This window comes from Pteronotus mesoamericanus, unplaced genomic scaffold (genome assembly GCF_021234165.1).
Source record: "Pteronotus mesoamericanus isolate MK-2021 breed Mesoamerican mustached bat unplaced genomic scaffold, CSHL_Meso_final contig_27, whole genome shotgun sequence".
Classification (NCBI taxonomy): Eukaryota; Metazoa; Chordata; class Mammalia; order Chiroptera; family Mormoopidae; genus Pteronotus; species Pteronotus mesoamericanus.
The window spans coordinates 25,866,635-25,890,514 of record NW_026555115.1 but is presented as its reverse complement, the minus strand read 5'-3'; the positions used below and the strand labels follow the sequence as shown (position 1 = coordinate 25,890,514).

General features: G+C 40.6%; 1 protein-coding gene across 2 annotated transcripts in view; it reads left to right on the top strand.

The window, feature by feature from the left end:
• The window catches only part of CASR (calcium sensing receptor), a 39,809-nt gene extending 16,396 nt beyond the window's left edge, over window positions 1-23,413 (top strand). The window contains exons 4-6 of one of the 2 annotated variants that reach the window (XM_054574972.1): window positions 841-1,071; window positions 20,458-20,581; window positions 21,881-23,413. In XM_054574972.1, coding sequence (XP_054430947.1) covers window positions 841-1,071; window positions 20,458-20,581; window positions 21,881-23,400 — 1,875 coding nt within the window. In that variant the 3' untranslated portion in view covers window positions 23,401-23,413. Of the gene's footprint in view, window positions 1-840; window positions 1,072-20,427; window positions 20,582-21,880 lie in introns of both variants that reach the window. The other variant, XM_054574971.1, reaches the window with a different exon arrangement.
• The last annotated feature ends 467 nt before the right edge of the window (window positions 23,414-23,880 follow it).

Sequence of the window (23,880 nt, the reverse complement as noted above, 5' to 3'; positions counted from 1 at the left end):
GGAAGCAGAGCCAAGAACCTGACAATGCCATGGCAGAGCATAGCCAACAGGCTTTGCACCCTCTTCAAGCTGTGTGGCCCTGGAAAGGATACTTTTATTTCCTGTGCCTCAGTTTCCCCATCAATAAAATGGGATAGTACTACTACTTGTTGTGCAGATTGGATTAGATAGTGAATATAAAGGATTTATTAACATTGTTTCTCAAAGGGAGTAAAATGACTAGAAAGGTTTAGTAATTATTGCTTTACATTTTTTGTACAAGGGCTTTGTGACACACAAAGCTCTGTAAAAATAAAGGATTAGCCATAACTATTACAACGGGACTCCATTCACAGCCTCATTTATTTCTTCCTCCCACTCCCCTCTCTTTGATTTGTGGTAGCAAGACACTTTCGCAGAAGCAGTGGCGTAGAGAAAGATGGTGCAGTTCTTAAGAGCTCTTAGTGCCTCCATGCCTTCTCCAAAGCCCATCTCAGAAAACGCTAAGAATGGGCTCTGGCTTACAAACCCACCACTTCTGGGGCACCACCAGGTAGCAGTGTACATGCAGAAGCCTTGTCTTGGCCTTTGGTGAGATGTATCCTTTTCCCTTTCCTAATTTCAAGAAAGTGTTTCCTACGCCAGGTACAATGTGAATACCACATAAAGTCCCTAGCTTACCAGGGCAGCTCCTAACACATGCAAGTACCCTAGTGTAAATTAGAAAAAGGTGTCTCTTCCTCAAGTCATGTTCTTTCCACTTTGTTAGAAAACAGTTTATTTTCCTTGCACAGTGCAAAACTTACATAACCATATGTGGCAACCCTGTGACTCACAATATTCTTCTCTGTTCCTCTTTAGGTCCTGAAGCACCTACGTCACCTCAACTTTACCAACAATATGGGGGAACAGGTGACTTTTGATGAATGTGGTGACTTGATGGGGAACTATTCCATCATCAACTGGCACCTCTCCCCAGAAGATGGCTCCATTGTGTTTAAGGAAGTAGGATATTACAACGTCTATGCCAAGAAAGGAGAAAGGCTCTTCATCAATGAGGAGAAAATCCTGTGGAGTGGGTTCTCCAGAGAGGTACGTGCTGTCCATCAAAACACCTGATGCCTCCACCATGGCAGGAAACTGTGCTGTGTTTTGGAGGGCCTTGGACTTTTTACTATGGGACTTCTAGAATAATGAGGTCGCTTCCCTCAACTCACTCATTCTGCTTTGCCAGGGCTCCCTGTGAAATCCATGAGTGTTTAGTGTACAGAGGAGGATCATTGGAACCTGAGCCCAATGCTTATTATGTTAAAAAAATTTATTCTTTACAAATCTGACTCCCTGGTTAGTAATAGTTTTTTTTTAATTAATACTTTCCACAACCAGAGCGAAATATTTCAGCAAACATAAACATTGCTCAAGGCAGAGGTAGTTCCCTGTGATTTAAACAGCTCAAGGCTGCTGACTTGTCAATCAAAATGACATTTTATTTTTCTCCTTGGGAGCTCTGTCACAAACAGGAAGATGTTTGTGACCATGACCAGGATCCCCTCCTCTGAATACCCCTGCATCTAGATACCTGATTAATAACCAGAGGCCCATCACCCAGTGAACATGCACTCAAGGAAAAAACACATGATATGCTGAAATGATGACCATTCTGTGGTGGTTGTGTCCCAGAATGTAGCAGGCTGCTGATGACCCAGGTCCTCTGTAAAAACAAATGCTGGATGGGCCATCCTTTTTAACTCTCCCAAGAAGCCTGGATAAGACCCACTAGGTTACTCTGCATTTGCCTTTCTAGTATCACCTTTGAGCATCTTGAACTACTTTTTATAACATGACCAAAGATTCAATTTCATCTTTTACCAAATGCTCTTTACATTGGTGGGTTTCTGATCAGATGCTACAATTTCTTTGTTCCCCAATATAGAGAGTAGTTATCTATGCAAAGGTCTCCTATAGATAGTGAATCTTATCCACCTTGTGCAGGCCATTGCAAGCTTCTACCTTAGTAGGTGGATTCTCAGTTATAAATATGTCATGATCTTTTCCAGACAGAAATTTGAGGACTCCAGAGGTTATATAACTGTCTACTAATTTTACCCTTGTCCAAATTATCACCAAGTTTCACTGACTGAAATCTAAATTGATTAGCTGTACTACCACTAATTTCCTGCTATTGAATCAACCAGGTTATCTTCTACCTCCATTAATGCACATAACTGATTGTCTCTAATTGGAATATATCTCATCTTTCTATTTCCTGTATAGTTTTCTATAACCCTAATGTACTCTACCAGCCTGTGTACACCATAAGCTTAAGCATTGGTAAATGAATAACAGGGAATTGTCATTAATTTAGTCATTTATATTTCTGGGATAGTTGACAGAGTTATAAATTAAACCTAATTTTTCCACAGAAATATTACCTCAAACATACCACACATAAGCAGTCAACAGTATTAGGATCTAGTCACTCTTTTTATCCCATGTTTTTTGTAGAAACGACCATAAAAATGCCATCTATATTTAACTAAGAATAATGTATTAATAACTTCCCTGCATAGCTCACAAAGTTGTTAATGAGATCAAGGGTACAAAAGCATACTATAAATTGAATTATACTATACAAATGCAAACTGTTATTAATATAGCATCATAATATCTTAATGTCTCAATTTACTTTCTAATGAAGCACTTTAGAGCTAGAGGGTCTTTAAATATCCTTGTATCCGACACCCCAATTTGAAGTTGATGACACTGAGGTTCAGGGAGGCAAAGGTCTCCCAGGCCAGGCAGACAGTCAGTGTAAGAGCTGCGACTGGGATCCAAGTGCTCCAACTCTAATCCCAGGGCTTCATCCCCTGCACCAGTGATTTTCAACCTTTTTCATCTCATGGGACACATAAACTAATTACTAAAATTCTGTGACACACCAAAAAGCATGTAATATTTTTGGCCTATCTGACAAAAAATAGGTATAATTTTAATTTTGATTCATTCATACCAAGTGGTTTCTGTTGTGTTGACTGTTTGTTTTTTGTTTGTTTGTTTTGTTTTGTTTTTACAATCTAAGGGAAAAGAGATGAATGCCCCTCCTAAATAGTCAAGTATTGTGTGTTTTAAAAATTCTTGTGGGACACCAGTGTGCCCCAGCATACCAGTTGAAAATCTCTGCTCTACACTATACTCTCTATAATTATTTCCTTGTTTTATTGCAACAAATTAAAAGGAAAAGAGACATCTTCACTAGGGACTTTGAATACAGATGGGCTTCCTTGGCCAGAATTGGGTAAGCATCTTTGAATGAAGCTTTTAAGAAGACTTGAAGATACTTGTTGGCTTTTTGAAAAATGAATCCTTCTGATAACTGCCTCAGCCCACTCCTTTGGTGGTGAGATTTCTCTTTAGCTGAGAGATGCAAAAGGATGCAGTAACAGAGCTCAGAGGGTGGCATTCTACCAATCCTTGACTCCTATAAAGCAGGATTTGGTACAGTGAAAAGTGCAGACTTTGGAAGACTAAGCTGGTTGTGGTTGCCAGCTCTCCAGTAAGTCACCATATGACCTTGAGCCTGTTTTTAAAAATCATGAAGAACAGAAAAAGAGGCATGGCAGAAATTGCTAGAGGCCCCTCTCTAACAAGAGAACTCAATTCTGGCTGGGCACATGACCATGCAGAATAAAAATATTTCCCAGCCTCTCTTTCAGTTAAGTCTGGCCACATGATGAAATAAATCCTTGAAATAGGGTGCAAGTGGCAGTTATGTAATAGAGTTTGGGAATCTTCTTTCAAGAAAGTGCTTGCAAGGATCCTTTGCTCTCTTTTTCATCCCTTCCTCAATACTGCTTCCTGGAACTAGATGCTACCATTAAGGACTATGGTACCAAGACCAAACATGGCAGACCAACAAGGTAGAAAGAGTCTAGGTCTCCAGTACCATGAAGTGTCATCTCAATTTGAACCACCACCCCAGACATGAACATGGGAGAGAAACTGATGTCCATGTTATTTAAGCCACTATTATTTTGAGATATTTTACCACCCACAGACTAAACAGAAGCCAACAGAGAAAGCTACTAAACTCATTTTATGAAGCAAATAAAATTTTGACAACAATATCAGACAAGCATAGGACAAGAAAATACAACTGTAGATCAATCTTATTTATAAGCACAGATGCTCAAGTCCTAAATAAAATATCAGCAAACCAAGACTAGCAGTGGAAAAAAATACAACACATCATGACACAGTAGAGCTTGCAGTAAATCTATAAGAATATGATAGCCCAACATCACAAGTTATAAATGTAGCCTATCACATCAACAGAATAAAAGAGAAAAAAAAATCTACTATAAGGTCAATAGAAGCAGAGAAGGTATTCGATAACTTCCAGCACCACTTCAGATTAAAAATAATACTCTATGAATCTAGGAGTAGTAGGAAATTCTGCTTTGCCTTACCCTGATAATGGATAGAGCAATCATCATCCTTTAATAGGAAAAATTTAGAAGTAATAATTTTCATTGGATAATCAAGTGGGTTCATCACTCTCATTGATGATCAAGTGGATTGGTAACTCAAGAAGGATTCAAGGAAATCCTCTGAGGGTGGCTTGCTACCACAGCTGAAGGGGCTAATATGTACTGATTTCAACTACATCTTTTCCTTTCCTCCCCAAGGTCCTGCCTTAGCAATCATCAGGCCCAGTAATGCCACTTCTATTCCTCTTTTATTGAAAGATAATGCCAATCACCTTCAGTTCAAGTCTTTTAAAACTCCTTGTCAAACCAGTTATTTCTTTTCTGTTAGAAACAATTACAATTATTTCATTGCTTTCCAAGTGCTTGACTTTGGAAGATATCTCCAATGCAAGCAGGTAGGTAGGGGAAGGGAAAGAATCTTATTAAGGAGACATTTTGGAAAAAGTATGAGCCCTATTACGTACCAAGCATTATTTAAGTCTTTTTACCTGGGGCTGCACAATGAGTAAGGCTTGTCCCTATCTGCAAGAAACATATACTTTTGTGAGATAAACTTTATTTTTATGGTGCATTTATTATCTCTGATACACATAGACTGTACGATCATAAATATCTAACCATTTCCTAGAGGAAGTGCTCAGTTGCTTGGCATGGTGAGAGAATGAAATAGAAGCAGAGTTCCTGAAATGGTGAAGCAATGTTAAATTGGACAAAACTGTCAAAAATGACCATCTAAAGTCCTGGAAATCAGCCAGAGAAAGAAAACAAAAGCTGAAACGGTTTCTTAAGAAAAGTTAATAAGGAAAGATCCAAGACGGCAGCAGAGGAGGTGGAAGCTACACTCACCTCCCCCCGAACCAAACTGGAATTACAACTAAAATATAAAACAATCAACCTGAATAACCAACTGAAGACAAGCCGAAGAGAAGTCTTTTAACCAAAAATTTACAGAGCCACATCAAGGCTGGTAGGAAGAGTGGAGACCTGAAAAGGGCTGGCCCTGCTCCCATGGGAATTGGCTGAGATCCCAGAAGGATGTCTCAGGTACAAAGGTTCCACCTGAGGAGCATGGGGTCTCAACCCCGCACTGGCCTCCTTAGCACAAGCACCAGAGCAAGAGTCACCCACATGATACTTGGCAGTGAAAAATCGACAGGGATTCCATCCACCAGGAAGAGATGAGAGTCTGCTAGAAACATAAGCACTCTCTTAAGAGGCCAACACACAAAATCTCATTTGTAGCCACTCACCCTGGGCTCTGGCAGAAGGAAGGAGGACCAGATTACAGTTGCGTGAGAAGAGACTGGGGTTCGTGCCTCTAGGGAGAGAGCTGAAGGGATAGCCACCAGGAGCCCTGTGTGAGGGCCTCTGCCTCACCACCTGCAGACACCATCTTTCCGGGGTGAAGCACTCCCCTCCTTATGGCATCAGCCTGGAAGAATGCAATAGCCCCGCCCTCTATTCTCCCTGTCGCCCCACCCTGTGGAACTCACACCCGGCTGAGGAGTCAACTGCCTGGGCCTGGGGTATAGACGTCCAGGCAGACTGAGGGAGGGTCGTGACTGAGTTGTGTGGCTCTGCGGCAGGGACTTATCTTCCCTTCTTCCGTCAAGCCTGACCAGCATTCCCCCTCCATGGAGATCCACTAGCCCCACCCTCCCAACCAGGGTGGCCCTGCCCTGCTGAGCTCAGGGTATAGGCAGAATCTGTGACAGGCTGTGTTGTGTGGCTGTCAGACAGGGACTGTTTCCCCCTCACATGCCAGACCAGTGCAGAGCCCTCCCTTCACATGGTCAAATAGTGGTCTGTTTGGGCCTGACAAACCCTGCTATCCTCACCCTGATGACTTCCTGTGACCCCGCTCCACCACAAAGATCTGCAGGCACCCAGCAGGTGGCATCTAGACTTGGTATATGCCGAGCTTTTGCCAAGTGGCTTCAGACCCAACACTGGCACAGAGATTGAACCTCTATCAGCCTGGTGAACTCCACTTGCCCCCACCTGGTGACTCACTGAGAACCTTCCTCACGCAACTCAAGTACTGCCGGAGGCCCTTTCAGTGACCGAGCCTAACAGGCAGCCAGCAGATGGAGACAGACAGGAGCAAGCGGAGGTGGGTCTCAGGGTGCCTTGGACCTTTTGCTGACCTGCTCCTAGACTTATTGCTGGTGGAGGCTGGCCTTGGTGCACAGCTTGGACCTTCCCCCCGCACACAAACGCAGCCACTAACTGTGGATTGCCTTGTACCTCCAAAAAGGTTGCCCGGGGCCATTCACAGGCAGCGTCTGAATTGATCTGCACCAGAATCCCTCCCAAGAGGTCTCAGAGCCAACACACCCAGTGACCAGCTTCAGACAATGTTAGAGAACGATCCAATTAGTTTCACAGGTGGCACACCCAAAGGGAGATCTCTGCAAGACCAGACCCTGCTGAGGCAAATTTTGCTTAGTGTGGTCAGCACCTACACAGAAGCTTGTACGCTGTGGTTGAATTCAATCCTCACAGCCAGCCAGCCTGAGGGTTGAAACTACCCACCAATGGGCCAATAACAATCAAGACTCACATACAATGAGAGGGCCCACATAAACCCACACAAAGGATATTGCTGGATCACCAAATCAGGTGATCAAGAAGACTGCACCACTAGGATACCTACTACATGGGGCCACCCTACCAAGAGTGGGAGTCATAGCAGATCTACCAAAGATATAGAAATAAACACAAGACACAGCCAAAATGGGGGGGGGGGGGGGGGGACAATGAAACATGCCCCAAATGAAAGAATAGCAGGAATCTCTAGAAAAATTGCTAAATGAAATGGAGGCAAGCAATTTACCAGCTATTGAGTTGAAAATATGGTTATAAGGATGCTCAAGAAACTTAATGAGAACTACAACAGCATGAAGAAAACATAGAAACCATGAAAAAGAACTAGTCAGAAAGGAAGAATACAATATCTGAAGTTAAGAATACACTAGAAGGTATAACAGTAGGTTGAATGAAGCAGAAGAGTGAATCAGGTCCTGTAAGGGAGCTCCCATAAGATATTCAGCTTATTTTTCAAAAAAAAAAACCCAAACATTTCAGGCCAGAAGTGATTGGCATAAAGTATTCAGAGTGATGAAAAGCAAGGACCCACAACCAAGACTATTTTACTAATAATTCAATCACTTAAAATTGAAGGAGAAATAAAGAGCTTCCTAGACAAGAAAAAGCTAAAGGAGTTTATTATTACCAAATCAGTATTAAAAGAAATTATAAAGGATCTTCTTTAAGAAGAAGGAGAAGAAAAAACAAAGAAAATGGCCCTGGCTGGTGTGCCTCAGTGGACTGAGCGCCAGCCTGTGAACCAAAGGGATGCTGGTTTGATTCCCAGTCAGGGCATATGGCTGGGTTGCAGGCCAAGTCCCCAGTAGGGGGCACACGAGAAACAACCACACATTGATGTTTCTCTCCCTCTCTTTCTCCCTTCCCTTCCCCCTAAAAATAAATGAATAAAATCTTTTTTTAAAAAAGAATAAAATGGCAATAAATTTGTACCTAGCAATAACCACTTTAAATGTAAATGGCTTAAATTTTCTAATCAAAAGCCTTACGGTAGCTGAATGGATGAGAAAACTAGATCCGTATATAAGCTGTCTACAAGAGATCTACCTTAGAATGAAAAATACACATGATTAAAGTAAAGGGATGGAAAAAGATATTTCATGCAAATGAAAGTGAAAAAAAGAACCTGGGGAGAGTTTTTGAGATCTTGCTCCCTAGCATGTGGTCAGTTTGGCTCATCTAATCTCTTATAAAAATTCAAGAAAAAAAAGGAAAGAAAGAAAGCTGTGGTAGCAAATCTTATATCTGAATAAACGGACTTTAAGACAAAGTCTATAAAAAGAAACCAAGAAAGACACTGCATAAAAATGAAGGACCCAATCCAAAAGGAGGATATAATTCTTCTTTTTAATGTTTTTATCGTTATGCAATTACAGTTGTCCCCATTTTTCCCCATTACTCTCCCCTGCCCGCCCAGCTCTGCCCTGCCCAAGCCCCACTCCTACATTCAATCCTCCCCACCCCATTGTCCTTATCCATAGGTCCTTTATACTTGCTCCTTGACTTGACCCTTCTCCTTCTTTCCCGTTATCCCCTTCCTCCAACCCCACCGGTAACTGTCAGTTTGCTCTTTGTTTCCATGTCTCTAGTTCTCTTTTGGTCTTTTGTTTGTTATGTTGATTAGGTTCCACTATAGGTGAGATCATATCACATTTGTCTTACACAAACTGGCTTATTTCACTTAGCATAATACTCTCTAGTTCCACCCATGCTCTTGTGAAGAGTAGAAGCTCATTCTTTCTTTCTGCTGTGTAGTATTCCATTGTGCAAATGTACCACAGTTTATTGATCACTCAATTACTGATGGACACAGGCCATTTCCAGGACTTGGTTATTGAAAATGATGCTGCTATGAACATTGGAGTGCATAGATTCTTTTGAATTGGTGTTTCAGGATTCTTAGGGTATAATCCCAGAAGTGGAATTGCCAGGTTAAAAGACAGTTCAATTTTTAGTTTTTTGAGGAAATTCCATACTGTTTTCCACAGTGGCTGTACCAGTCTGCATTCCCAACAGTGTACTAGGGTTCCCTTTTCTCCACAACCTCACCAGCACTTACTGTTTGTTGATCTGTTTATGATGGCCATTCTGACCAGTGTGAAATGGTATCTCACTGCGGTTTTAGTTTACATCTCTCTGGTGGCTAGTGATGATGAGCATCTTTTCATATGTGCCTGGGCCCTGTGTATGTCCTCCATGGAGAAGTGTCTGTTCAGGTCCTTTGCCCACTTTTTAATTGGATTTTTGGTCTTTCTGGTGTGGAGTCATGTGAGTTCTTTATATATTTTGGAGATCAGACCCCTGTCTGAGGTATCATTGGGAAATATACTTTCCCATATGGTTGGTTCCTTTTTAATTTTGCTGATGTTGTTACGGAAAGCCAGACTCAAGACACGATTGAGGGAACGGAGTAAGCCTTTATTCACACGCGCAGGCTCAGAGGAGGCAGTCTTCAAATTCTGAGCCCCGAATTGGGGTTAGATAGGGGTTTATAAGCCCTAGCATTCCGGTGGGAAACGGATGGGCTTCCCAGGTGGGGGAAGGGATTAGCATTCAGGTGGGAGATTGATGAGATTGATGTGCTACCCAGGCGGGGGAAGGGATGTGAAAACGGGCTACAGGAACAGATAAGCAATGATTAACAGTTAACCTGGGAGGGGTCTCTGGCTAGGCTGTTCCTCTTAAATCATCTTGCCCTTATCAATGTTTCCTTTAGTCATGCAGAAGCTTCCTATTTTGATGAAGTCCCATTTGTCTATTCTTTCTTTTATATCCTTTGCTCTAGCAGACATATTGGTGAAAATATTGCTGCACAGGATATCTGAGATTTTCCTGCCTATGTTCTCTTCTAGGACTTTTACAGTGTCACGACATATATTTAAGTCTTTTATCCATCTTGAGTTTGTTTTTGTGTATAGTGTAAGTTGGTGTTGAGCTTCATTTTTTTTGCATATAGCTTTCCAGATATCCCATCATTTGTTAAACAGGCTATTTTTACTCCACTTTATGCTTCTTCCCTCTTTATCAAATATTAATTGACCATAGAGACATGGATGTACTTCTGGGCTCTCTATTCTGTTCCATTGAACTATGTGTCTGTTCGTATGCCAGTACCCGACTGTTTTGATTACAGTGGCCTTGTAATATAGTTTTGATATCAGATATTGTGATCCCTTCTACTTTCTTCTTCTTACTCAAAATTGCTGAACCTATTTGGGGTCATTTATTGTTCCATGTAAATTTTTAAAATATTTGTTCTATATCTGTGAAATATGTCATTGGTATTTTAATAGGGATTGTATTGAATCTATAAATTGCCTTGGATAATATGGACATTTTTATGATGTTAATTCTTCCAATCCATGAACACAGTATATGTTTTCATTTATTTATGTCTTCCTTAATTTCTTTCTTCAGTGTTGTATAGGTTTCTGAGTAAAGGTCTTCTACCTCCTTGGTTAGGTTTATTCCTAGGTACTTTATTTTTCTTGTTGCTATAGTAAATGGGATTTTTTCCCTAATTTCTGTTTCTGATATTTCATTGTTGATGTACAAAAATGTCTTTGATTTCTGAATATTGATTTTGTATCTCACTGTTTTGCCAAATTCACTTATTAGGTCGAGTAGTTTTTTGGTGGAGTCTATAGGGTTTACTATGTACACTATTATGTCATCTGCAAACAATGACTGTTTTACTTCCTCCTGTCCATTTGGATGCTTTTTATTTCTTTTTCTTGTCTGATTGCTGTTGCCAGAACTTGCAATACTATGTTGAATAGAAGTGGTGAAAGCAGACACCCTTGTCTTATTCCTGATCTTAGGGAGAAAGTTTTTAGTTTTTCCCATTGAGTATGATGTTGGCTGTAGGTCTCTTGTATATGGCCTTTATTTTGTTGTGGTATGCTCTCTCAATTCCCATTTTGCTGAGTGTTTTTATCATAAATGGGTGCTGTACCTTATCAAATGCTTTTTCTGCCTCTGTTGATATGATCATATGATTTTTGTCTTTCTTTTTGTTTATGTGACATATTACATTTATTGATCTGTGAATATTGTACCATTCTTGCTTCCTTGTGATGAATCCCACTTGATCATGGCGTATGATCTTTTTAACGTATTACTGAATGCAGTTTACCAATATTTCATTGAGGATTTTAGCATTTGTGTTTATCAGCAATAGTTCACCTTCCATTTTAATTGAGAGCCTTGCTGAGTAGAGTAGACTTGGTTGTAGGGCTTTGCTTTTCATTACTTGGAATATTTCTTGCCATTGCCTTCTGGCTCTTAGTGTTTCTATATTGAAATCAGCTGCTAGCCTTATCAGAGCTCTCTTGTTTCTTGTTGTGGTATGCTCTCTTCTTATGAAGGAAACTTCTTGTTTCTCCTTTGCTGCTTTCAAAGTTCTTTCTTTGTCTTTAAAACTTGGCATTTTAATTATGATGTGTCTTGGAGTGGGCCTCTTTGGGTTCCTCTTGATTGGGGCCTTCTGTGCTTCCTGGACTTCTGTGACTTTTTCTCTCATCCAGTTAAGGAAGTTTTCTGTCATTACTTTTTCAGACAAGTTTTCTATTCCTTGTTCCTCTTCTTCTCCTTCTGGTATCCCTATTATATGAATATTATTATGTTTTATGTTGGCCTGCAGCTCCCTTAAACTCTCTTCATTCTTTCTGAGTCTTTTTTCCTTTTCTTGCTCTTTCTGGGATCTTTTTTCTTTGTCTTCCAGCTCGCTGATTCGATCCTCTGCTTCATGTAGCCTGTGTTTGATTCCTTCTACTGTGCTCTTCAATTCAGAAATTGAATTCTTCACTTCCTCCTAGCTTTTATTGATAGTTTATATGTCATTTTTCATACTGACATAGTTTGCAGTAAGTTCTTTCAGCTTCCCTGTAGTTCTTTGTAACTCTCACCGAGGTCAGTGAGCTCCCTTATAACCATTGTTTTGAACTCAATATCTGATAATTTACTTGCCTCTATTTCTTTTAGCACTGTTTCTGGGGAATTCCTCCTTTCTTTTTAATTGGGGATTGTTTCTTTGTCTCCCCGTTTTAGGGGACACTTTTCTTGTTTGCTTCTGCTTCTTAAATTGCGCTGCCTTGACTCTCTATCTTTACCATGTGAACTTCTATGGTAGGAGACCTGTGTGAATCAGTGGTGCAGTTTCCTTGATCTCCTGAACTTGATGTTCTTGGGGTTCCCTTTACGCCATTTATATTGGTTCTCTGGTTATAACTAGGTTTTGATTGTTATTGGGTTGTTCTTTGGAGGGTCCTTCCCTCCAGCTGGCTGACTGAGGGTCGCTCCACCCACCATGTCTTATATGCTGTTGAGCAGGTGCTGCCAGAACAAAAACAAACAGACCAGGAAACAAACCCACACCTACAAAAATAACTCCCACCTGCAATCCTACTATCAATAATAAATGGACCAGTATTAATAAGCATGTAAAGAGATTAAGACTATTATAAGAAAGGAAAAGTGAACATGAGATGATTAAATGAAAGAAAAATGATTTTGAGAGGGTAAAGGGAGAAGCACTAAGAAGAGTAGAGAATTGGAGCACTACAAAGAGAAAGAGTAAAATTTACATTGTAAATAAAAAGGGAATGAAGAAGGCAGAATGGAGTAAGAGAAGGGAAGCATATAGTATTGGGTTTAAACAGAAATTTAAAAAATAAAATGAGAGAAGAAAGAAAAAGGAAAAAAGCAAGTAAATAATAAGTAAATAGGAACCAAATTGGAGAAAAAGATCCACCACAGCACTATGAACAACAAATGAGCTAAGATTAGGTGCAATGGGAATAAGAGGGGAAGAAGGAAGGAAGGAAGGAAGGAAGGAAGGAAGGAAGGAAGGAAGGAAGGAAGGAAGGAAGGAAGGAAAGGAAGGAAAGCTTAAGAAATGTCTAGAGGAAAGAGATATGATTTTGAGATGATAGAGGGAGAGGGAATACTAAGAATGAGGAATGAACACCAGGCTAAGACAGGAAAAATTAAAATTTGAGATGAAGAAAAAAACATGCAGGATGAAGGCAGAATGGAGTAGGGGAGGGAACAGTAAAACTTAAGAGATTTGAAATTTAAAAAACAGTGAAGATCTAGAGATAAAATTGGAAAAAAAATGCAACAACTACCTTATGCACAATCAATTAGCAAAGAATGGTTAATGTGGAGAAAGAATACAGGTATTTTAAGAGCAGGAAAAAGAATGTGAGATGACCATTTACACGAAAATTGGTTTTGAAAGATGGACAGGGGAGAAATAGTAAGAGTGCAGACTAGAAACAAGCAGTATCAAGAGAGAAAGCAAAATTTAAAACAAAAATAATAAGAGGAAGGAAAAAGGTAAAATGGGGTAAGAAAAAGGAGGAGAAAAATATGGGAATTGAAATAAACTATAATATAAAATCTAGTGACTTAACATGCACAAACATGAAGGACAAGAAATGAATGTTAAAAAACTATGTGGGAAAGAAAATATTGCAAATCATGGAGAAAACCATAGTGGATTTCATCTCAGGAGCATTTAGTACTTACCACTGTTTTTTCTTTCTCGATCTGCCTCTGGTGATGTCCGATGGTGTACCAGTCTGGCCTTAGGCAGTGTGTTCAAGACTACCAGGGATCTACTATCTGTGGATAGCTCCTTCAGCTGTGAATCTAGTCAATCTGCAATCAACAGTCAGGCTTAAACACCACAGGTAGAGCAGTGTAACTTCTCAGGGTAGGGCTACTTCTTCCCCCTGAGGCTGATGCCACTCAGTGGGGAGTGGTCAGCCTGAGCAAGATGGCTCCTGCAGTATGGGGGATGACTCAGCACCAGTATCCTGGTGGCTGCTCTCTCTGTTCTCTCCCCAAAGCCACTGTCTCCAGTGCCCAGTCTCTCCACAAACATCTCTAGCCCACTCTGCCCCCCATTTTGCCAGATCCCCAGGTAAGTGGCTGCGTATGAAAACTTATGTGTTTGCCCTTTAAACAGCTCTCTACATCTCCAGCCATCCATCTCTGCAGAGGGAAACCCTGCCACTTTTCAGAGCTGGATGTTATCTGAGTACTTTTACTGCTCTGGTATTATAGGCTGGGGAGCCCAGCTTGGGGTTTAGACCCCTCACTTCTCAGGGGAAACCCCCAGCTGCTGAAATATCCTCCTGGCACTTCAGCTGCCACCCGTGGGAGCCCAGCCAGCCCTCTCACGTTGCCTCTGCACTCCCTTCCAGTTACATCATGCTGAAGCTGTTTCTTCTGCCTGTCCATAGTTATAGAGCTTCTATCCCACTATTGTTCAGTTGTTTATTCCAGACAATTTCTCCACAATTTAGTTGTAATTTCAGATTGGTCCTGGGGGGAGGTTAGCGTAACTTCCACTGACTCCTCTGCCATCTTGGATCAAATATAACTCTTATAAACATTGATGCAGCCAACATAAGATTACCTAAATATATAAAGCAAATCTTGATGGACATAAAGGAAGAAATCAACAGTAATACAGGCATATTAGGGAATTTAAACACCCCACTGACATAAATGGGTAAGTCTTCCAGACAGAAAATCAACAGGGAAACAGCAGGCTTAAATGACACACTAGATCAAATGGATTTAATGGATGTCTTCAGAGCATTTCATCCCAAAACAGCAGAATATACATTCTTTTCAAGTGCACATTTTCTAGGAGACACCTCATGCTAGGACACAAAACAAGTCTCAATAAATTTAAGAAGATTAAAATCATATCAAGCATCATCTCTGACCATAATGATATGAAACTAGAAATCAATCACAAGAAAAAACCTGAAAAACACACAAAGACATGGAGATTAAATAGCATATTACTAAAAAATGAATGGGTTAACATTGAGATCAAGGAAGAAATCAAAAGATACCTTGAAACAAATGAAAATGAGAACACAACAACCCAAACTATATGGGACACAGTCAAAGCAGTCCTAAAAGGGAAATTCATAGCATTACAGGCCCACCTCCAGAAACAATAAAAATCTCAAATAAACAACCTAACTTCACACTTAAAGGAGCTTGAAAAAAAACAACAAACAAAGCCCAAAGTGAGTAGAATAAAGAATATAATAAAGATCAGAGCAGAAATAAATGAAAAAGATTCTAAAAACAATACAAAAGATCAATGAAACCAAGAGCTGGTTATTTGAAAATATAAACAGGATTGACAGATGTTTAACCAGACTCATCAAGGAAAAAAGAGAGAAACCCAAATAATAAAATAAAAAATGAAAGATAAGTAACAGCTGTCACCAAAGAAATCAAAGGATTATGAGAAAATATTATAAACAACTATATGCCAACAAGTTGGACAATCTGGACGAAATGAATAAATTTCTAGAAACATGCAATCTTTCAAACCTGAATCAGGAAGAACCAGACAATTTTAATAAACCTATTAAAATTAATGAAATTGAAAGAGTAATAAAATAATAAAAAGCTCCAAACAAACAAAAGTCCTGGATCAGATGGCTTCAAAGGTGAGTTCTACCAAACATTCAAAGAAGAATTAACTCCTACACCTCTCAATGTACTTCAAAAAATTCAAGAGGAGGTAAGATTCACAAACTCAATTTACAAGGCTAGCATTATTCTAATTCCAAAACCAGTAAAGACTCTACAAAGAAAGAAAATTATAAGCCAATATCCCTGATGAACATGAATGCTAAAATTCTCAACAAAATATTAGTAAACCAGATCCAGCAATACATTTAAAACGTCATACACCATGATCATGTGGGATTTATTCTAGGGATGCAAGATTGGTAAAATATCTGGAAATCAATAAATGTGATACACTACATAAACAAAATGAAGGATAAAAACCACATGATTGTATCTGCAGATGCCGAAAAAGCATTTGATAAAACTCAGCACTCATTTATGATAAAAACTCTCAGCAAAGTGACAATAGAGGAAACATACATAATTGTAATAAAGGCCCTATATGACAGACCCACAGCCAACATCATACTCAATGAAAAAAAACTAAAAGCATTCCGCTTAAGATCAGGAACAAAACAAGGATATCCACTTTCACCCCTATTGTTCAACATGGTCCTGGAAGTCCTAGTCACAGAAATCAGACAAGGAGAAAAATAAAAGGCATCCAAATTGGAAAGGAGGAAGTAAAACTGTATTTGCAGATGATATAAAACTATATGTAGGGAACCCTAAAGATTCCACCAATAAACTACTAGAACTGATAAATAAATTCAGTGAAGTTGCAGAATACAAAATAAGTATCTAGAACTCAGTTGCATTTTTATAAACCAATAATGAACTATTAGAAAGGGAAACTGAGAACACAACCCCATTACAATTACATCCAAAAAAATAACTAGGAATAAATTTAACCAAGGATGTAAAAAAGACCTGTGCTCAGGAAATTGTAAGACACTGAAAAAAGAAACTGAAGAACATACAAATAACTGGAATCACTACCATGTTCATGGATAGGAAGAATTAGCATCATTAAGATATCCATATTACCCAAAGCAATCTATAGGTTCCATGCAATTTCTGTCAAGACACCAATGGCATATTTCACAGAATGAGAAAAATCCAAAAACTTATATAGAACCACAAAAGAACCCTAATAGCAACAGCAATCTTAAGAAAGAAGAACAAAGTTAGAGGAATCACTACCTGGTATCAATCTATATTACAAGGCCATAATAATCAAAGCATGGTACTGGCCAAAAAACAGACATATAGACCAATAGAACAGAATACAGTGCCCAGAACTAAACCCAGGCCTGACTGATCAATTAATATTTGTCAAAGAAAGCAAGAACATACAATGGTGTAAGGACAGTCTGTTCAATAAAAAGTGTTGGGAAAATTGCACAGATACATGCAAAAATGAAACTACACCACCTTCCTACACCAAATACAAAAATAAACTCAAAATTAAATAAAGATTCAAATGTTAAACTCAAAACCATAAAAAAAAAAAACCATAGAAGAAAACATAGGCAGTAAAATCTTGGGTATTCCTTGCAGCAATATTTTTTCTGATATATCTCCTTGGGTAAGGGAAACAAAAGAAAAAATAAACAACTGGGACTACATCAAAATAAAAAGTTTTTGCACAGCAAAGGAAACCATCAGCAAAATGAAAAGACAACACAATGAATGGGAGAACAATGATACATCTGTTAAAGGGTTAGACTCCAAAATATATTAAGAACTTATACAACTCCATACCAAAAAAAAAAAAAAAAATCCAATTTAAAAAATGGGCAAAGGACCTGAATAGACACTTCTCCAAAAAGGACACACAAATGGCCCATAGACATATGGGAAGATGCTCAGCATCACTAGTCATCAGAGAAATGCAGATTAAAAACCACAATGAAATTATCACCTCACACCAGTCAGAATGGCTATTACAAATAAATCAACAAGAAAATGTAGGCAAGGATGTAGAGAAAAGAGACCTGTCCTGCGCTCTTGGTGGGAATGCAGATTGGTGCAGCCACTGTGGAAAACAGTATAGAGTTTCCTCAAAAAATTAAAAATGAAACTGTTTTATGACCTAGTGATTGCACTTCTGGAATATATCCAAAGAAACCTGAAACACTAATTCTAAAGAATATGTGCACCTCTATGTTCATTGCAGTATCATTTATATATAATTATATACAATTTATATATAATTTTATACAATAGCCAAGATTTGGAAGCAGCCCAAGTGCCTATCAGTAGATGAGTGGATTTAAAAAACTGTGGTACATTTACACAGTGGAGGTCTCTTCAGCCGTAAAAAAAAATAAATAAATTTTAAAAGAAAAAGGAAATCTTAGCTTTTGTGACCAGCATGGATGGCCCTGAAGACTATTATGCTAAGTGAAATAAGCCAGTCTGAGAAAGACAAATACCATATGATTTCACTTGTACGTGGAATATAATGAACAAAATAAACAAAAAAATAGAAACAGACTCATAGATACAGAAAACAGACTGGCAGAGGGGAAGCGAATTGGGGGGCTGGGTGAACAACGTAAAGGGGTTAAGTGAAAAAAAGCCCTCATAGACACAGGCCACAGTACGGTGATTACAAGAGGGAAAGGGAGTGGTGGGAGGTAGAAGGTGAAGGGAGGATAAATGGCGATGGAAGGAGACTTGACTTTGGGTGGTAAACACACAATACAATATACAGATGATGTATTATAGCATTGTATTATAGAACTGATGTATATTTGAAACGTATATAATATTATTAGCCAATGTCACCTCAATAAATTCAATAAAAACTTTTTTTAAAATAATGAAACTTGGATTTCATTTTTAAGAACAGTGATGGTCTAACGGCATTTTAGCCTGCGGCTACTCTCCAGTTATTTCAATAGTTTGATTGTTGATTCTTTTGGATTTTCTATATGGACAATCTCATCATCTGCAAATAATAATAGTTTTATTTAGTCCTTTCCAATATGTATGCCCTTATTATTTTTGTCTTACTACTTACTAGCTAGGAACTTCAATGCAGTGCTTAATAATAGTTGTGATAGTAGGCATCCTTGTTTTAAAGGAAATGTTATTAATATAGTCTCATATAGAATGGTTATTTTTGTTACCATTTTTTCTTGTTAAAGATATTTATTCCTGCCTCTTTTCATTAAGTTTTTGTCATTAGTTTTTGTCAAATTTCATCAAATGCTTTGTCTTCATCTACTGATGATCATATTTTTCTGTGTTACTTTATTACTGCAGTGAATAACACAGATTTTCTAATATTAAACTTGTTCGTATTCCTGGCATAAACCTAACATGATCATGGTGTGTTTATTTTTTTATGTCCCTTTGAGTTTGTTTCTTTATTTTTTTAGTATTTTTTTCATTTATTTTGAAGAAGTAGAAAATAGTTGTGCTCTTCCCAGATTCCTTATACTGTGTAAGCACCCCCAGGCACTTCCGTATATTTTTGCTTTCAATAACCAGAACTTGCTGTCCTTTCTCAGAAGACCATCTACAGGCTAATGGAACCCATTTTGCCCACAGGCTCAGAGAGGCAGAAGAGCCTAGGAATTTACATTTCCCTGAGGTGACTCTTAACCAAAGAGTAGGGTGGAAGTCTGAAAGCCCTAGCCATTTCTTCTCAGGTCAGGGCTGTTCTGAAGCATAACTTACAGTCCAGCGTTTCCCTGAGAACAGGCAGAAGTTGCCTTCTGAGGGACTTTGATCACACCCTTGCTTCTCCCCCTCCCTTCTATGTTCTACTTCCTCCATTCTCTTCCTGTTTCCATTGGGAGGACTTTCTTTATAAATCACTTGGACACAAATCCCTGACTTTGGTCTGCTTCTGAAAACAACTTCATACATGAGTTGGGCCTGTAATTTTTTTTCTTTTCATACTGTTCTTGTCTGATTTTGGAATCTGGGTTATAGTGAATTGGAGGGTGTTCCCTTTTCTGTATTTTTTTTCCTAATCATGAGTAGAGTTTGTATGAGATTAGGTTGATCTGTTCTTTGAAAATTTAGTATTACTTCCCTGTGATGAATGTAGGATATGAATATGTGATGGGAGCAGAAGTAAGGGGCAGAGGAAATCATATAGTTGGATGCAGGGTTATTGTCCCAGTCTTAGCTTTTGTTTTGGGTAGTAGTCATTAAAAATGACTAATTAAAAGTGATTTAAACATGAACAAGTAATGATGGAAAGGACAAGGATTATGATTAATCAAATTCTGAAGTCCATTAAGAAAATAAACTACAATCTACGCTATCTGAAATTAATGTAGCCACTGCAGCTTTCTTCTGGTTAAGAATTGCCTGATACATCTTTCTGATCTGTTTACCTTGAACCCCTCTACACCTGCCCTGCCTGCCTCCCTAAGGATCTCAGAAATCTACCTATAAAGTCTAATATAAAATTGCAAAAAAATGCAATTTTTAGAGTCTCATTTTCAAACAAATTTCCCCTCGTTTCTATATCTCTCTCCTTGTGACTCTCCCTCTATATGTAAGTCCATGTCCCTGTATCTTTTAGTTTGTCTCAAACTTTTACTTCCATGGAGAGTAAACTAAGATCTCATTTATGGGACCTGGAGGGAATGTAAAAGGGATTATTTAAGGAAGATTTTGGTCATGGTGTAGACTCCCAACAATTAATCTTCCCAAAGCCCCATAGATGTGTGTGCATGCATGTGTGTGTGAGTGCCACGTGCACATTTGCATGTTCACTTGCCAAGAGACACCTCTCCCCTTCATAGACACCAGAAGGTGGGGCCTCTGGACCCTTCTCTGCCTGGAAGGGGCCAGGAGTCTGCCACACTGGTCCTTGGCCCAACTCCTCCCGCTTGCATGTGTCAAAGAAGCTGTAAAACTGATTCCACAGCCACAGCCCCTCACTTTTGTGTTCTCCATTTTCCAGGTGCCTTTCTCCAATTGCAGCCGAGACTGCCTGGCAGGGACCAGGAAAGGAATCATTGAAGGGGAGCCTACCTGCTGCTTTGAGTGTGTGGAGTGTCCTGACGGGGAGTACAGTGATGAGACAGGTAAAGGAACAGCCCTTTGTGGACACCATGTGGGGCTTGGTCCACTTTGGAACCCTGGAGTCAGTGATGTCCCTGGAAGGGATAGGCTGAGATGGTGCTTAGAGCCATTTCTCAATTAACCAGGTATATCTGAGCATTGGTGCTCGGCTGAGCCCTGAGGAAGACAGAAAAGAAATGGTGGATGTCGTATAATACCATAAGAGCTTACAAACACTCCTGTCACACATCTTTCTTTTACTTTGATACTGCTTTCCAATATTGTTTTTCTTTTCTTATAGCTCAGTGGCCCTGAATAGACAAACGTCTGTCTGTTCCAGGCTCCAGGGTTAATAGGCCATGGTAGATTGCCTGCTGGGTGCCTGGCACTGTACTTTCTGTCTTACTCAGTTTTTCCTGTGATTCAGTTTCTCCATCTTTAAAGTGGGAATTAGATGAGTTAATATTGGTAAAGCACATGGTAAGTTCTAGGTAAATGTCTGTGCAACAAAAATTTTTATTGGCATATTAGAAGCACTCTATAAATATTAACTCTACGTGCTATAATCTCATTTCATCCTCCCCACAGTGACGGGGTTATTATGGCTTCTAGTGCATATACAAGAAAGCTGAGGCTCAGAGAGTTTAAGGAGCCTGACGAAAGTCATACAGCCAGTAAATGGCAGGGCCAGGATTCCCATCCAGATCTCTGACTGCAAAGCCCATGTTCCTTTCACTCTCCCAAACTGCACGCTGAGAGGGACACAGCAGAGAGTTAGTAAATATTTATTGATTGAATGAGTCTGTAGCCTCCTTCTTCGGAAGGAAAGTCCTGGATGTGGAATGAAGGGGGCGCAGGTCATATGTATGGGGTACTCTACCCTTGATCTAAGAGGAAGTCTACTCTGGCACATCTACAAACCCATCCATATATCCAAAATGAGTCAGGCTGGGTTTGAATCATTCTGTAAAAAGTTCATTGACTATGTCATACCTCTGGGCATCCACCTGTCCAGCAAGATTGATCATTCTCTGCTACAAACCATCAGCAGATAGTGTTTAAGGAGCCATGTAGCCCACTGTGTACAAATGGGAAAAAATCATAGACTCGTCAAAAATACATGAAATTAACTAAATGTTTGTGTTTAATAAGTCAGGGTTCCCTATATTATTTGATAATGTTTTAAAAATTCACAATTTTTCTTCAATAAACGCAACGTAACGACCGCACCCAGTAACCTGTGTACCTTCACCGCCACACTCACACTCACAAATTTTAGTCTATGCTACTCAGTCACTATTCTTCACCGGGACATTTTACAGATGCAAGCGCCTGTGACAAGTGCCCTGAAGACTTCTGGTCCAATGAGAATCACACTTCCTGTATTGCCAAGGAGATTGAGTTTCTGTCATGGACGGAGCCCTTTGGGATCGCACTCACCCTCTTCGCTGTGTTGGGCATTTTCCTGACGGCCTTTGTGCTGGGTGTCTTCATCAAGTTTCGCAACACACCCATCGTCAAAGCCACCAACCGAGAGCTCTCCTACCTCCTGCTCTTCTCCCTGCTCTGCTGTTTTTCCAGCTCCTTGTTCTTCATCGGTGAGCCCCAGGACTGGACGTGTTGCCTGCGCCAGCCAGCCTTCGGCATCAGCTTCGTGCTCTGCATCTCCTGCATCCTGGTGAAAACCAACCGCGTCCTCCTGGTGTTTGAGGCCAAGATCCCCACCAGTTTCCACCGCAAGTGGTGGGGGCTCAACCTACAGTTCCTGCTGGTCTTCCTCTGCACCTTCATGCAGATCGTCATCTGTGTGATCTGGCTCTACACCGCGCCCCCATCGAGCTATCGCAACCACGAGCTGGAGGATGAGATCATCTTCATCACTTGCCACGAGGGCTCGCTTATGGCTTTGGGCTTCCTGATTGGCTACACCTGCCTGCTGGCTGCCATCTGCTTCTTCTTCGCCTTCAAGTCCCGGAAGCTGCCAGAGAACTTTAACGAAGCCAAGTTCATCACCTTCAGCATGCTCATCTTCTTCATCGTCTGGATCTCCTTCATACCAGCCTATGCCAGCACCTACGGCAAGTTCGTCTCTGCCGTCGAGGTGATCGCCATCCTGGCAGCCAGCTTTGGCTTGCTGGCCTGCATCTTCTTCAACAAGGTGTACATCATCCTCTTCAAGCCATCCCGTAACACCATTGAAGAGGTGCGCTGCAGCACCGCTGCTCACGCTTTCAAGGTGGCAGCCCGCGCCACGCTGCGCCGCAGCAACGTCTCCCGCAAGCGCTCCAGCAGCCTCGGGGGCTCCACAGGATCCACCCCCTCCTCCTCCATCAGCAGCAAGAGCAACAGCGAAGACCCCTTCCCACAGCCCGAGAGGCAGAAGCAGCAGCAGCCACTGGCCCTGACCCAGCAAGAGCAACTGCCACAGCCCCAGCCGCCCTTGACCCTGCAGCAGCAGCAACAATCGCAGCAGCAGCCCAGATGCAAGCAGGTCATCTTCGGCAGTGGCACGGTTACCTTCTCTCTGAGCTTTGACGAGCCTCAGAAGAGTGCCACGAGTGCCACGGCTGACAGGAATTCCATGCACCAGAACTCCCTGGAGGCCCAGAAAAGCAACGATACCCTGACCAGACACCAGGCATTGCTCCCCCTGCAGTGCGGGGAGACAGACTCAGAACTGACCACCCAGGACACAGGCCTACAAGGGCCTGTGGGTGGGGACCACCAGCCAGAGACGGAGGATCCTGAAGAGATGTCACCAGCACTTGTGGTGTCCAATTCACGGAGCTTTGTCATCAGTGGTGGAGGCAGCACTGTCACAGAAAACATACTGCATTCATAAAATGGAAGAAGGCCAGCGCAGGGAGGGTCCAGAGAGGTTTCCTGTGATCACATTCTCTGACAGGGATTAGGGGCTGCTCCTAGCTCCTTTCCACTGAGGAAGGAGGAATAACAGACAAGCCAAATGCCTCAAACTTAGTTGCACTGTTTTAAATGACAGTGAGTTGACTAACATTCCCTTTCAAATTAAAAAAGAAAAAGAAAAGAAGCAGAGCCTGTGGTAGGACTTGAGAGTGTTGAGATCACCAGAGTCAGATCGGCTGTTCACGTCTCTTCTTCTGTTCCCATCCTCTGTTCTAACCCACCCAACAGCCCAGAGATGGAGCCAGACTTCAAGCTACTCACCTGCCTCCTCTTTTTTTTCATATTGAAGTGGCTGCCCTGAACACTACACACAGCCTGACCCAGAGACAGTGTGCAGAGTGACTGAGCATTAGCTTGGCCACCACTAGAATTAAGAGTCTGAAAGACAGAATGTCAC